Source organism: Solea solea, chromosome 21, assembly GCF_958295425.1.
Source record: "Solea solea chromosome 21, fSolSol10.1, whole genome shotgun sequence".
In the NCBI taxonomy this organism is placed as follows: Eukaryota; Metazoa; Chordata; class Actinopteri; order Pleuronectiformes; family Soleidae; genus Solea; species Solea solea.
The window spans coordinates 184,460-199,731 of NC_081154.1; the positions used below are offsets into that span (position 1 = coordinate 184,460).

The window sequence follows — 15,272 nt, forward strand, 5'->3', positions numbered from 1 at the left end:
TATTACATGATAATATGCACGCGTGTGTGTGTGTGTTTATTGATTATACACGTGTACACACACACACACACACGTGAATAATAAATAAATGTATTTTTATACGTACATGAAACCGGAATTTAGGGAGTTAAACTGTGGGTGTGAGCAGAAGCACGAACTTTCTCCTCCTCATCATCATCTTTATCCCGCTTTTATGAATGGGTTTACGACACACCGTGACGTCATCAACACGCCCCTCCCTCACCGCTGCGGGAAAAACCTCACGATCACACAACGAGGGAGGAGGCGTCACTGACTCCTCATGGTTCCGCTTCATCCTCCTCCTCCTCATCATCCCTCCATCCTCCCTCCTCTCATCATGCCTGAGGATGACTAATCCAGGTAGAGAGACATAGAGAGGGAGAGAGACAGAGAGAGGGATAGACAGGGAGAGGGAGAGAGACAGAGAGAGGGAGAGGGAGGGAGAGGACCATCATCATCATCAGTGGACATGCAGGATGAGAGGATGCTCCTCAGTCACAGCGGTGTTGTCTAATTCCTGGATGAACATCATCTATCTCCACACACACACACACACACACACACACAGGTGCTGGTTAATCCCTGGAGCAGAGAAAAGTCAACTTTCTGTTTCTAAGCTCTTCATCCACACATGAACTGGAGCGGACTAATCCCTGGAGCAGGAGGGGGACACTGTGACTGTGGGACCTGTCTATTCCCTGAACTACAAACCTCTGCTGATCTGAGCTGGATTCTGGGATCTGGCTAAGACCTGCTGCTGCTGTTGCTGCTGCTGCTGCTGGGACCAAGTTCATCTCTGGATCAGTGTGTGTCTGGGATGTTCTGCTTCTGCCTGCAGAGTTCCCTGCTGAAGCTCCAGGCACTGGAGGTGGAGGGGGGGTCCTCGCTGACTCCGTCCCCAGAGGAGAGCCTCCCTGCCCTGGGCAGCAAAGAGCAGAAGAGTCCCTGTGGACGCACGGAGCTCGGAGAGAAGGAGGGGAAAACACGCGTCCTGTGTCACAGTGTTCCCACTGAGGAAGGTACACAATGTCTCTGTCTGTCTGTCTGTCTGTCTGGTCCTGGACCAAGGTTAGACCTGATCCTGGACAAGGTTATAGACTGGACCCAGTGCAGATTCCTGAACTTCAGATGTTTCCAGATGATGACATCTCTGTCTGTCTGTCTGTCTGTCCGTCTGTCTGTCTCGTGACGTCAGGGTTTATTAAAGCGTGTTCCCGTTGTTGTCGGAAGTCGGAGCGACCTCACAAACTGTGTTACTACTGTTGATCACAGTTAGTCGTACACATGGTTCCAATGTTTGTTACCGACTGGTAATGTCTGACATTCATTCCAACCTCCGATGTCAAAGTGACGCAGTCCATGAAATAACAGCGAGGACACAGTGTTACATAGTTACAGTGTTACAGAATCACAGTGTTACAGAGTTACAGTTACAGAGTCACATAGTTACAGTGTTACAGATTCAAAGAGTTACAGTGTTACAATGTTACAGATTTACAGTGTTACAGAGTTAGAGTGTTACAGAGTTACAGCGTTACAGCGTTACAGAGTCAAAGTGTTACAGTGTTGCAGAGTCAGAGTTACAGTGTCACAGTGTTACAGAGTCACAAGGTTACAGAGTCACAGTGTTACAGAGTTGTTAGAGTGTTACAGAGTTACAGTGTTACAGAGTCATAGAGCTACAGAGTCACAGTGTTACAGTGTTACAGAGTCACAGTGTTACAGAGTTACAGTGTTACAGAGTCACAGTGTTACAGAATCACAGTGTTACAGAGTTACAGTTACAGAGTCACATAGTTACAGTGTTACAGAGTCACATAGTTACAGTGTTACAGATTCACAGCGTTACAGTGTTACAGAGTTACAGTGTTACAGAGTCACATAGTTACAGTGTTACAGAGTCACAGTGTTACAGTCTTACAGAGTTACAGTGTAACAGAGTCACGGTGTTACAGTGCTACAGATTTACAGTGTTACAGAGTTACAGATTCACAGTGTTACAGAGTTACAGTGTTACAGAGTTACAATGTTACATAGTCACAGTGTAACATAGTCACAGAGTTACAGTCTTACAGTGTTACAGAGTGACAGTGTTGTTACAGTGTTACAGAGTCACAGTGCTACATATTTACAGTGTTACAAAGTTACAGATTTGCAGTGTTACATTGTTACAGAGTTACAGAGTTACTGTGGTACAGAGTCACGGTGTTACATAGTTACAATGTCACAGTGTTACAGTGTTACAGAGTCAAAGTGTTACAGTGTTGCAGAGTCACAGAGTTACAGTGTTACAGCGTCACACTGTTACAGAGTCACAAGGTTACAGAGTCACAGTGTTACAGAGTTGTTACAGTGTTACAGCGTCACAGTGTTACAGAGTCACAGTGTTACAGCGTTACAGTGTTGTTACAGTGTTACAGAGTTACAGTGTTACAGTGCTACAGATTCACAGTGTTACAGAGTCACAGTGTTACATAGTTACAGTGTTACATAGTTACAGTGTTACAGAGTCACAGTGTTACAGAGTTACGGAGTTACAGAGTTACGGAGTTACAGTGTTACATAGTTACAGTGTTACAGAGTCACAGTGTTACAGAGTTACAGTTATTTTATCTGCGTCACATGATCACGTCTTTATCTACGTCACATGATCACATCTTTATCCACGTCACATGATCGTCTTTATCTACGTCACATGATCGTCTTTATCTACGTCACATGATCGTCTTTATCTACGTCACATGATCGCGTCTTTATCTACGTCACATGATCGTCTTTATCTACGTCACATGATCGCGTCTTTATTTACGTCACATGATCACATCTTTATCTACGACACATGATCGTCTTTATCTACGTCACATGATCACGTCTTTATCTACGTCACATGATCGTCTTTATCTACGTCACATGATCGCGTCTTTATCTACGTCACATGATCGTCTTTATCTACGTCACATGATCACGTCTTTATCTACGTCACATGATCGTCTTTATCTACGTCACTGTTACACAGACGTCTGTAATCCACTCACTCAAAAACTATAGAGAAACTATAAATAAACAACTTCATCATCAGTGTTTTATTCTGGTGAATTTACTTATTTTACCCAGCATGCCGTTCTGTGTGTGTGTGTGTGTGTGGTTTCTTCTATTAATAGGCTGACTGAGACGTGAGTCACTGATGACTCAACAATCAACTGACCAATAACTTTATTATTATCTATTTATTAGTTGTGGTAACTTCTGTCCAATGCAGGCGGGCGGCCGGGTTGTGAAGAAAGGATACCCGAGACGTAAATTCAGTTAATAGCTTTACGTGAGAAAGCACACAGTACCGTACACACCAACTCAACAACAACCATGGAAACCCTGAGGGGCTTATATTCATCCCAATAAGTGCACTTATCCTATAATATCCCAGTTAATGTTACATTAGTGATCAATAGTTTGTGTGCTGTTGCCTTCCTAATATTTTGAAGAGGAGGTTCTCCAGGTTCTCAAACTTTCTTGTATCTTTTAGTTGGTTCAAGTGGTTCTTGAGGACCTGAAGTGTTTGTCGTGGTCCTCTAGGTCCTTAATGTGGTTCTAGTGGTCCTTTAGTTGGTTCTAGTGGTCCTTTAGTTGGTTTTAGCGGCCCTGTAGTTGGTTCTAGTGGTCCTTTAGTTGGTTCTAGCTGTCCTGTAGTTGGTTCTAGCCGTCCTTTAGTTGGTTCTAGCCGTCCTTTAGTTGGTTTAGTTGGGGCCATTAGGTGTTCCTCCTAAGCCTTTAGGTTGTTCATGTGGTCTAATGGTCACTGAGGAGATTGTACGTGACCTGTACGTGGTCCTGGTATCAGACACTAGTGCTACACCTACAGCTGTTTAACATCAGAGTCTTATGTCTTCACAGAGCTCAGGACAATCCTTACCAGACCTCCTCAGTCCTCCAGACACCAGCAGCCCCTGACCTCTGATGCTGCGCTGCTACCCAGTCCTCATCAATTGCCCTACTCCCCTCAGAGGAGCAGCCCTGGAGGTGAAGGGGGAGGAGTCAGTGGAGGAGAAGGAGCAGGGGCAGGAGCTCTGCTTCAGTTACTCGCAGGTGGTGCCAGTCCACTCCCGTCCCCCCGCTGCTCCAGCCTGAGCCACAGCCTGAGGTTCAACTCTGACCCCGACACTGCACCATCACCGCCCTGCAGCCAGCAGTACATCCTGTAAGCTGTCTGTCTTCATGTCTTCATGTCTGTCTTCATGTCTTCATGTCTGTCTTCATGTGTCCAGGTGTCGTGGGGACAGGACAGAGGACATGGAGGATGAGTGTCCCTGGTCTCTCAGGCGTCACATTCAGACTCTGAAGAAGAAAGTTCACAGGTTTGAGGATCAGTTTGAACTTCAGATGAAATATAAGGTAAAAAAACCTGAGACTTTGTCTTTGTGTTCATTTACATTTGTGTTGATATCTGTGTGTGTGTGTGTGTGTGTGTGTGTGTGTGTGTGTGTGTCTCAGCCGTCTCACAACGACAAATACTCAAACACAGAGATGGTGCGTGTGATGAGTGACTTGGCCAAAGCTCGGAAACAACTCAAAGGTAAAATAAACATATTTACACTTTACTGCAGCATGTGAACGCATCATGATCACATGATCACTGTGTGTGTGTGTGTGTGTGTGTGTGTGTGCAGAGCTCAGACTCAGACAGTCAGTGTTTGAGTCAAAGGACGGAGGAGAAAGTACCAACATGCACAGGTAACACACACACACACACACACGCACACACACGCACACACACGCACACAGTATCTGTGACTGTGTGTGTGTGTGTGTGTGTAATTGCAGGTACGTCTCCGGGCAGCAGGGGGCGTCAGAGCACAGGCCGACGATGGAGGAGACGGTGGATTCTCTGTTCAGACGACTGAGGGAGAAAAGACGAGACCTCGGTCTCCCTGACAACGTAAAGGTGACAGAAGCTCCGCCTCCTCTGATAGATATATTTATATAATATATATATATATAAGACTGTGAGTCAGCGTTACCATGGCCACACTGACGTGATGGTTGCTGTGCAGGACATGTCTCAGGCTCAGATGGTCCTGGAGAAGATCACGCTGCAGAAATGTCTCCTCTACTGTGAGAGTCTTCACGGACGAGCGGTCAGTCGACCATCTGCTGATCCACCTGTCACATTCTCTGTCGTCCTTGACGACCATGTTGCCATGACGACACTGTGTTTGTGTCACAGGGAACCAAACAGGAGAAGAACCTGGTGAAGCCACTGTACGACAGATACCAGCTGATTAAACGTCTCCTCTGCGCCAGCCCCACCTCCATCACCACCATCGTGAGTCAGACACGCCCACCACACCACGCTCACATGCTAAGACACACCCACCACGCCGCCACTCACATGCTAAGACACGCCACACTCACATGCTAAGACACGCCCACCACGCTGCCGCTCACATGCTAAGACACGCCCACCATACCGCCGCTCACATGCTAACGTTAGCACTGAAGGTGTTTGTGTACGTCAGGAGGAAGAGGACGGATCCGACGAAGACTCTGTGACTTCAGTGACAGTGGACAAACGTCCTGTCCTGGCTCCGCCCACAGCAGTCGGCGAGTATGACAGTGACCGGGACAGTGACCCAGCGTTCGTGTCCCCGATGGACGAGGTCAAAGGTGTCCGTCAACAACCCGCCGTCAACACCGCGAACCTTCACGAAGCCTCCAGGTTTGTCGCAAACACTTTTAGATCGTAGGATGTTTTTAGATCGTCTTTGACTCCTCGCTGTTTTGCGATGTTTTTAGATCGTCTTTGACTCCTCGCTGTTCTGCGACGTTTTTAGATCGTCTTTGACTCCACGCTGTTCTGCGATGTTTTTAGATCGTCTTTGACTCCTCGCTGTTCTGCGACGTTTTTAGATCGTCTCTGACTCCTCGCTGTTCTGCGACGTTTTTAGATCGTCTTTGACTCCTCGCTGTTCTGCGACGTTTTTAGATCGTCTTTGACTCCTCGCTGTTCTGCGACGTTTTTAGATCGTCTTTGACTCCACGCTGTTCTGCGATGTTTTTAGACCGTCTTTGACTCCTCACTGTTCTGCGATGTTTTTAGATCGTCTTTGACTCCACGCTGTTCTGCGATGTTTTTAGATCATCTGTGACTCCTCGCTGTTCTGCGATGTTTTTAGATCATCTGTGACTCCACGCTGTTCTGCGATATTTTTAGATCGTCTTTGACTCCTCGCTGTTTTACGATGTTTTTAGATCGTCTGACTCCTCGCTGTTCTGCGATGTTTTTTGATCATCTGTGACTCCTTGCTGTTCTGCGATGTTTATATTTTGATGATATGTTAATGATCCGCTCTCCATGGTTGATTCTCTTGTACCTGAACCTGAACCAGGTCTCAGCTGCTGCTGAGCTTACGTCAGACGAGAGCAGAGAAAAAGACGAGACGTAAAGTCCTGCGAGAGTTTGAGGAGGAGTTTTATCGTCAGACCGGCAGGTGAGACATAAACACAGTCTGAACGTCGCAGTTAAAAACCTGAAAGTGAAACTCGTCGTGTTTTTCAGAATCTGTCAGAAAGAAGATCGAACTCCGATGAAAGAAGAATATCAGGAATACAAACAGCTGAAAGCCAAACTGCGGCTGCTGGAAGTTCTGCTCAGCAAACAGGAAGTGGCCAAAACCATGTGACACATGACGGACAGACAGACGCCTGTGTAAATAATGCCATCACACGTTTACCAGCATCTTCATTGTGTTTGTTTACCTGTTAAACAAAACAGGCACTTTTTATTTATATGGATTTACTGAGTCTCTAATGAGTCTCTACTGAGTCTTTCGTACTAAAAAGGGCTCCGAGCATCAAAGTGTCAGTAGATAAAGATTAAATCGCTAAAACTGATTTTTCTTCCATGATGAAATGAAAGTATTTATTTCTATATATGCAGATGAAATGAGATGTTTGTGTTAAACATGTCCGTGCTTCTCGCTGCACGTCACTGTCCTGAACCTGAACCTGGTCTGTATCTGTTTGCTCGATACATTTCTACACAAAGTGACAATAAATATTTTTAATAATGACTCAGTTTATTTAAGATTTAACATTCAAACATTTGAGGTTTATTTTGCATCGTTTAACATTTATGTTGTAAATTTAACGTTTAATTTTTTTTTAATGATTTTACAAATGTGTGAAGTCTGAAGACGTCACTGATGACGTCACTGATAGTAAAAACTAGCTTTGACTGTGAAGACGTCGGACAAGCCTTCGTACGGCGTGATGACGGGACGCAGCCCTTTCATCTGTTTATAATGTCCAAAGTGTTTGATCCTGTAGGAGGCGCTGGGCGCCGCCACAGGAATGTACCACTCCACTGTGGCGTTGCTTCCTCTTGAACCCTTCAGCCAATGAAACCTGCGGACAAAGACGCTGTCAGTGTACTTCTAGTGCAGGTTGTGACAGGACGGACAATCTTTATATATGTCGCTTAACGAGCCACATCCACATGTGAAAGACAGTCGTGCTGACAGAGGACACGTGAGTCTTTTGAAGTTCACTATGATAATACCTGGTCTCCCATGATGCATCAGTGTGCACAACCTCCCAGGTTCCTGTTCTGTTGTCATAGATCTCCACGGCAACAAAGGTTTTATCTCTCTGCAAAAGATGGAGAAGGTTAGAGAGGAAGTAAAAACAAATAACAACCAGGAAATAAGAAATGTCTTACGATGTCCCCGGAGTGTCTTGGGTTTCCTGCGACAAACGTGACCGAGACGGCGTCTCCCTGAAAAACGTTAGACTTTACGTTTGTTTACGTACAAACAGCAGAGTGGACAAAAATGGACCTGACACTGGAAACAAAGTGGGCCCAGGACTGAGCCTTGAGGGACACCACTGCAGTGTCCCACCTGTCTGTAGACGGGGTACACCTGCTGCAGGACGTCTCCAAAGCTGCTGTTCACTGGTTTCTTATCCACGGCCGCCTTCGGCAGCAGATTAAAGAGCGACTTCTCGAAAAATGGAGGCTGAGGTCCGACGGGAAGATCGGAAACTTGGTCCTGAAATTAAAAAAAAGATAGAAAGATACGTTTGTCCAAACTATGTTCTGATAGGACACTCTCTAGGTCATATGTTTTGATAGGACACTCTCTAGGTCATGTGACCCACGGACTCACTGATGATCTTACGTGAACAAGCCACACCTCTATTAGAGGATTTGACTCACGTTACATTTACATCGAAAATGGAACTGGGAGTGACCTCTGAACTGAAGAGGTCAGGAAAACTCTCGGATGTAAATATATCGCATGCTCAATAACAACATACTACACGATAGATCGCAAATGTAAACAGCACAGAATTTTCACAGATTAAACAGTAACATGTGTACGACTTTTTTACCGCGAAACAAATACAACAGAAGTGAAATGAACGGAAAAAAGAGCGGTGGCGGCCATCTTAGGTTGGTGACATTTCTCTACCACATTGTTCATGTCATATGACCCTCTGATTGCATCATGTGACAGTAGAAGGTGTTTTTTCTGTTGTTGTGGGCGGGGTTGGAGGTGTGTCTTCTCACCTGTGCGATGGCTCTGGCCAGAGCTCTGTACTTGTGCAGGTAAGCGCTGAGCGTGTGAGGACCGTAGATGGTAGAGGCTCCTTCATATCTCTGTAGCTGGAAAATAGACATAAAGACATTAAAGACATTATACATTAAAGACACTAAAGACATTTAAGACACTAAAGACATTAGAGACATTAAAAAGAAGAAATGTCACTTCCCATGAGCCTTTGCAGCTGCGTACCTGGTATTCTTCAAAGGTGGTGATGTAGTGAGTGTAAACGTTACTGAGGCCAGAGATCACGACCTCCACGTCCTGGAACGAACCCTGAGACTGCAGCTCCTGACACACACACACACACACACACACACACACATACACAGGGGAAGAGGTCACATGACAGGTGTGTAGAATATGTCCTCATTTGTCTTCACAATGTCTCTCACCTGTTTAACAGTGTCTCTCAGTCTCCGTCCAGCCATCGTCCTGAAAACATGACGACACATGAGAGTCTTTACTGAGTCTTTACTGAGTATTGAGTGTATTAAAGTATTCATACGTGATTTCTCCAGGAACAGCGATGACAGCGATGGAGCCGATGATGATGATCTGAACATCGATGATCTGAGGGTGCCATGGCAACGGCCAGTTCATCTACACACACACACACAGAAGATGTTGTTTGTGTGCATACGTGCACGTGTGTGTGTGTGTGTGTGTGTGTGTGTGTGTGTCTGTTCTCACCTCTCCTGTGCTGAACAGGATTGGTTTAGGATGATGACATTCCTGCGTCTCATTGGACGGTTCACCCACGAGAGCGTCTCTGATCCCATCCCAGAACGGGTCGCCCTCGACCGCCCCTTTAGAGAGAGAGACAGAGAGAGAGACAGAGAGAGAGACAGAGAAACAGACAGGAGCTGTGAAGCCAAAGTGAGTTGTCTTGTAAACGTAAACAGGGACAATAAAGTTGTGTTGAATCACCCTGAGTGAAGTTCAGGTCTCCGCCTCCATCTGTGGTTCCTGCTGCAAAACTGTGACCAAGAGCTGGTTTACAGGTACTGACCTACACACACACACACACACACACTGCACATGAGTGTGTGTGTGTGTGTGCAGCTCATCTTGTCTGTGAGTGTGAGTGTGTGTGTGTGCGTGTGTGTGTGTGTGTGTGTGTGTGCAGCTCACCGTGTGTGTACTGTTGACCTGAACTTTGACCTCTGTCATGTTGACCCACTGATGAGCAAAGTGAAGAAAACCTGACACCTCCTGGTCTGCGTTTGCATAAAGCTCCTGCAGGGGACAGCACACAAACACACACACACACACACACACACACACACACACACACACACACACACACACTCACAAACACACACACGCACACACACACGCACACACACACACACACACACTCACAAACACACACACACACACACACACACACATACTTTAATTCATTCATTCACTCCCAGCTTTCTAACACTAACTACAGTAACTCTGTAACCCTAACCCAAAGTGATTATAATGAACCACGCACGCACGCACGCACGCACGCACGCACGCACACTCACAAACACACACACACACACACAGACCTTGGCCTTCATGTAGATGTTTCGTCCAATGATCCTTGTGCTTTCAAACATGTCTTCACCAGGTCCAAACGCTGTACACAGCTTAGCCTGACACACACACACACACACACACACACTGTTCTTTATGTTGTTTGTTATCATTGAAAATCGTGACATTTCCTCTGAGTGTGTGTGTGTGTGTGTGTTTACCCCTCCCACAGGACATGAGCTGTTCAGGAAGTCACATGGTTGTCCTGTGTTCGTACAGTGAGGTCCTTTAATGTTCGGACTCACGTCGCCAAGGTTACTGGACGAGAAGCCAGCGACAAAGCCACCCTGACACACACACACACACACACACACACACACACGCTGTAAGGTTAGATTAAGTTAAGATGAAAGTTAGATCAGAGTAAGTCTGCAGGAAATTAATGAATGTCAATGTAATGTTCTCTGTAATGTGTCTCACCTGTCCAGGTAACTCTCCAGGGTTCTTGTCCTGCTCCATCAGGTAGGAGGCGTGGCCCATGTTGTCACTGCTCACCAGGAGGTTGGTGTAGTTCATACTTACGGCATGGACAGCAAACCAGCTGAGGGACAGAGGGACAGACGTGTGATTCTGAGTGGACTTTTATTTTGAAGTTCTGCAGTGACTCAGCATTTTTACCTGAGCATTCCGATCCCGTCTCCGTCCAGATCTGTGAACTTCAGCACCATCATCTGTTTGTCAGTGTCATACTTGTACCTGAACACATCGATGACATGTGATCAGTCACATGATCTCGTCTTTAATTACGTCACATGATCGCGTCTTTATCTACGTCACATGATCGCGTCTTTATCTACGTCACATGATCTCGTCTTTATCTACGTCACATGATCTCGTCTTTATCTACGTCACATGATCGCGTCTTTATCTACGTCACATGATCACGTCTGTATCTCCGTCACATGATCGCGTCTTTATCTGCGTCACATGATCGCGTCTTTATCAGCGTCACACGATCGTCTTTATCTACGTCACATGATCGCGTCTTTATCTACGTCACATGATCGCGTCTTTATCACTGATCACATGATCTCGTCTTTATCTACGTCACATGATCACGTCTGTATCTCCGTCACATGATCGCGTCTTTATCTACGTCACATGATCACGTCTTTATCTACGTCACATGATCACGTCTTTATCTACGTCACATGACCGTGTCTTTATCTACGTCACATGATCGCGTCTTTATCTACGTCACATGATCACGTCTGTATCTCCGTCACATGATCTCGTCTTTATCTACGTCACATGATCGCGTCTTTATCTACGTCACATGATCTCGTCTTTATCTACGTCACATGATCTCGTCTTTATCTACGTCACATGATCTCGTCTGTATCTCCGTCACATGATCTCGTCTTTATCTACGTCACATGATCGCGTCTTTATCTACGTCACATGATCTCGTCTTTATCTACGTCACATGATCTCGTCTTTATCTACGTCACATGATCTCGTCTTTATCTACGTCACATGATCGCGTCTTTATCTACGTCACATGATCGCGTCTTTATCTAAGTCACATGATCTCGTCTTTATCTACGTCACATGATCGCGTCTTTATCTACGTCACATGATCTCGTCTTTATCTACGTCACATGATCGCGTCTTTATCTACATCACATGATCGCGTCTTTATCTACGTCACATGATCTCGTCTTTATCTACTTACTGAATTCATTCAAATCAGACATAAGAAATTAGTGATGGAGGCGACAGTGTGTGTGTGTGTGTGTGTGTGTGTGATATTAAAGTGGTATTCTCTATGAGGTTTGGTGTGGTTTAAGAGAAGAAAAACAGATTTCACAAAAGACCTGAACTCCCCCCTCTCCCCCCTCCTCTCTCTCTGTGTACCGGTGTCTCTCGTCCTGTGGGTTTCTCATGTAAGAGTGAGGACTTCTGTTGACGCTGCTGTCGTCGATGTTTCCCGTGTTCCTGTAAATTCTTCCTGGTCTCAGGTTACGATGAGCGATGTCGACGCTCTGCAGACAAGCACACGTTACAATCACTGACCTTTGACCTTCTGTCACCTTTCATCCTCATGCTTTATGTTGTTATGACGAGATAGCAGGTGAATAAAGATAAAGAGAAGTCAGACACGAGCAGTGGATCACAGACACGAGCAGTGGATCACAGACACACCCTGACGATACCGTCCACCAGTGGTTTGATGGACTCTCTGATGTAACCGCTGCTGCTGATCATAAGCAGCGTGTACTGGAAGAATCCGCCCAGTCCACAGTGAGTGTGAGTTCCACTGAGAACCACGTTCTCCTGACGATACACGTCCCCGAACTTCAGCTGCAACGCCTGCAGCACCTGCACACACACACGCGTACGACATTCATGACTTGAGGGGACATTGCATTAACTTACATTCATTTCCTGGAGACTTACTCTAACCCTTAACTACAATTACTACTGGCCTAACCCTAATCCTAGTCCTAATCCTAATCTTAACCCTTCCCCTAACCTCACCTAACCTTAAAACCTATCTTCACCTTAAAATGTAGTCATTCACATTATGGAGACTTGATTTTTGTCCCCACAAGGAAGACACGTCCCCATAATGTGACTGTGTAAACAGGTTTAGGTCCCCACAACAATAGTAATTAGCACACACACACACACACCATTTAAGTTAATAAACCTTTTGTGTGTGCACGTGCGTGTGTGTGTGTGTGTGTGTGCACGTGCACGTGCACGTGCACGCGTGTGTACCTCCAGCCGAAGTCTCTGTGATATCATTCCCACGTCTGCGGTGACGAACACAAGTCTCCGCCCCCCATCATCGATGATGAAGGCTCGACTGTACAGGCGTGTGTGTATGCCTGCAGCCTTCTGCTGAGGGTTTGCGTAGCCCATCTACACACACACACACACACACACACACACACACACACACACACACACACAGAGTTTCAGAAGGAGAAATTCATGAGGATAAATATGGAGTTTATCTCACGAGCTGAGTCTGTCTAACACACTGAGTGACAGTGTGTTAGACAGACTCAGCTCGTGAGATAAACTCCATATTAATCACAGCAGCCGAATCTTTCGTCTTCCTGTTTTCAGAGAACCGAGGTCGTGCAGATAACAAGCTCTGAATCACTGTGACACTGAAGGAAACTTGAAACAGCTACTTTCTCTCTGAGGTTCTGTCTCTGATTTCTCTGTTGTTCTGTACATGACAGCAGAGATGATGTCATTAGCAGGAAGTGATGTCACACTGTGTCTCAGCAGCATGTGTCTCAGGTGTGTGTCCAGCTCAGGCTCAGTGGGACTGAGGAATGATCATGTGACTGTAGCTGCTGCTGATGAACAAACTAAACGCCAGCCATTTTCCCTGCTCACGTGCAGAGACGTTTGTCTGCTTCCTGTGTGCGTCCACAGAGACGTTTGTCTGCTTCCTGTGTGCGTCCACAGAGACGTTTGTCTGCTTCCTGTGTGCGTCCACAGAGACGTTTGTCTGCTTCCTGTGTGCGTCCACAGAGACGTTTGTCTGCTTCCTGTGTGCGTCCACAGAGACGTTTGTCTGCTTCCTGTGTGCGTCCATAGAGACGTGTCACACAGCAATGCTGTCTCTGAAGTCCCAGGTGTCCACGTAACCACCATAACAACCCCAGGTTTGTCCCTGTGGACAGCTGTATATGCATTTAAGACTTCAAGACATTTGAACGCACCACAGGTCGTTCTCATGTCCTTGAACGCAGCATGAGTGACAGTACTGACCAGAGGGATCTCAGCCGGTGGACCAGTGCAATCGGCTCGACCCACTCCGATCAGATAAGTTTGGTTCTGAGGAGGAAGCGTTGGTCCAGATGTTGGAGCTGGAGCTGACAGTTGGACAGAAGACAGATCAATAATCCATCATCACTAATCATTAGCTACAGATCAAACCCGATCAATAAATGATGATGAATGATGCAACATGTTCTGTGTGATTTTTTGTGTGAGTGTGTGTGTGTGAGTTTGTGTGTGAGTGCATGTGAGTGCATGTGAGTGTGTGTGAGTGCGTGTGTGTGAGTGCATGTATGTGTGTGTGTGCGTGAGTGTGTGTGAGTGTGAGTGCATGTGTGTGCGAGTGCGTGAGTGCATGTGTGTGTGTGAGTGCGTGTGTGTGTGTGTATGCGTGCGTGTGTGTGTGAGTGCGTGTGTGTGAGTGTGTGTGTTCACCTGGGTCACTCTTCCAGGTGAACATCACTGTGATCAGGGTCACACACGCCATCGTCATCAGGATGAAGAGGACGCCCAGCGTGACCTCGAGGGCGGAGAAACCACAGCACGCTGACTTCCTGTCGGCCATTTTGTCTGTCAGCACAGAGGAAAGACGTCAACTTAAAAATGAAGAAAAATGCTTCAGGTTAAGTTAGTTAGTTTAACTTTGGTTTGGTTAACTTAATTTAATTCTCAGTTCAGTTCAGATTTATTAAGTTTAGATTAGTTCAGTTCAGTTTAGCTCATTTTAACTTGGTTTCAGTTTTTATTATTAGCTTACTTTAGGTTTACTTTACTTTTAGTTTGATTAAGGTTTAAGTTAGATTTTAGTTTAGTTTGTTTATTGTTTGACATGTAGCCTTAGCACAGCTCAGGTTTGAGCTCAAGTTTAAGCCCAGATTTCAGCTCAAGTTTTAGTTCAGGTTGGAGCTCAAGTTTTAGCTTAGGTTTGAGCTCAGGTTAAACGTCTGCAGTTCAGTTCAACACTGTCATGTTCATTACATGACATGACATGTAATGAACAAACCAACACAGATATTTGATCAATAAAACCGATCGATCAGGTTTGTCACGACAGACATGGTTCTTTTCCTCAGATGTCACAGAGGTCAGAGGAAACTGACCTCTGTGACATCTGAGGAAAAGAACCACGGGTCCGACTCACTCACACAGAACCTGAGAGAAGACGACGTGGTCGTACTCACCTGTAGCTGAGGGTGTGTGTGTGTGTGTGTGTGTGTTCACAGCTGTTTATCTGATTAACTGTCGCTCAAAGGTCAAACCTGAGCCACACACACACACACACATGTTATCGATTATAGATTGTGATCAGTGAGTCAATAAATTAATTCAAACACT

The 15,272-nt window shown here is 45.8% G+C and overlaps 2 protein-coding genes across 4 annotated transcripts; one reads left to right on the forward strand and one right to left on the reverse strand.

The window, feature by feature from the left end:
- Nucleotides 1-217: 217 nt before the first annotated feature.
- Nucleotides 218-6,861, forward strand: LOC131448342 (protein FAM13C-like). Of its 3 annotated transcripts, none has more exons than XM_058620709.1 (11): nt 218-1,040; nt 3,913-4,216; nt 4,284-4,410; nt 4,510-4,591; nt 4,686-4,749; nt 4,840-4,960; nt 5,070-5,153; nt 5,243-5,341; nt 5,538-5,734; nt 6,405-6,506; nt 6,575-6,861. In XM_058620709.1, the coding sequence occupies exons 1-11, from the start codon at nt 839-841 to the stop codon at nt 6,696-6,698; spliced, it is 1,506 nt and encodes a 501-aa protein (XP_058476692.1). In that variant the 5' UTR covers nt 218-838; the 3' UTR covers nt 6,699-6,861. The 3 variants fall into 3 exon arrangements, with proteins under 3 accessions (XP_058476692.1, XP_058476693.1, XP_058476691.1); XM_058620710.1 differs by having other exon boundaries at nt 3,913-4,159; nt 5,535-5,734; XM_058620708.1 differs by having other exon boundaries at nt 219-1,040; nt 5,535-5,734.
- A 212-nt stretch (nt 6,862-7,073) lies between these two features.
- Nucleotides 7,074-15,141, reverse strand: asah2 (N-acylsphingosine amidohydrolase 2). The gene is made up of 21 exons (XM_058620707.1): nt 15,119-15,141; nt 14,373-14,507; nt 13,929-14,032; nt 12,918-13,061; nt 12,339-12,515; nt 12,051-12,178; nt 10,812-10,889; nt 10,614-10,734; nt 10,355-10,480; nt 10,166-10,252; nt 9,756-9,860; nt 9,552-9,633; nt 9,315-9,430; nt 9,130-9,224; nt 9,017-9,056; nt 8,814-8,912; nt 8,588-8,683; nt 7,917-8,066; nt 7,736-7,792; nt 7,577-7,665; nt 7,074-7,422 (listed from the first exon to the last, which is right to left on the reverse strand). The coding sequence occupies exons 2-21, from the start codon at nt 14,500-14,502 to the stop codon at nt 7,227-7,229; spliced, it is 2,220 nt and encodes a 739-aa protein (XP_058476690.1). The 5' UTR covers nt 14,503-14,507; nt 15,119-15,141; the 3' UTR covers nt 7,074-7,226.
- Nucleotides 15,142-15,272: the final 131 nt, after the last annotated feature.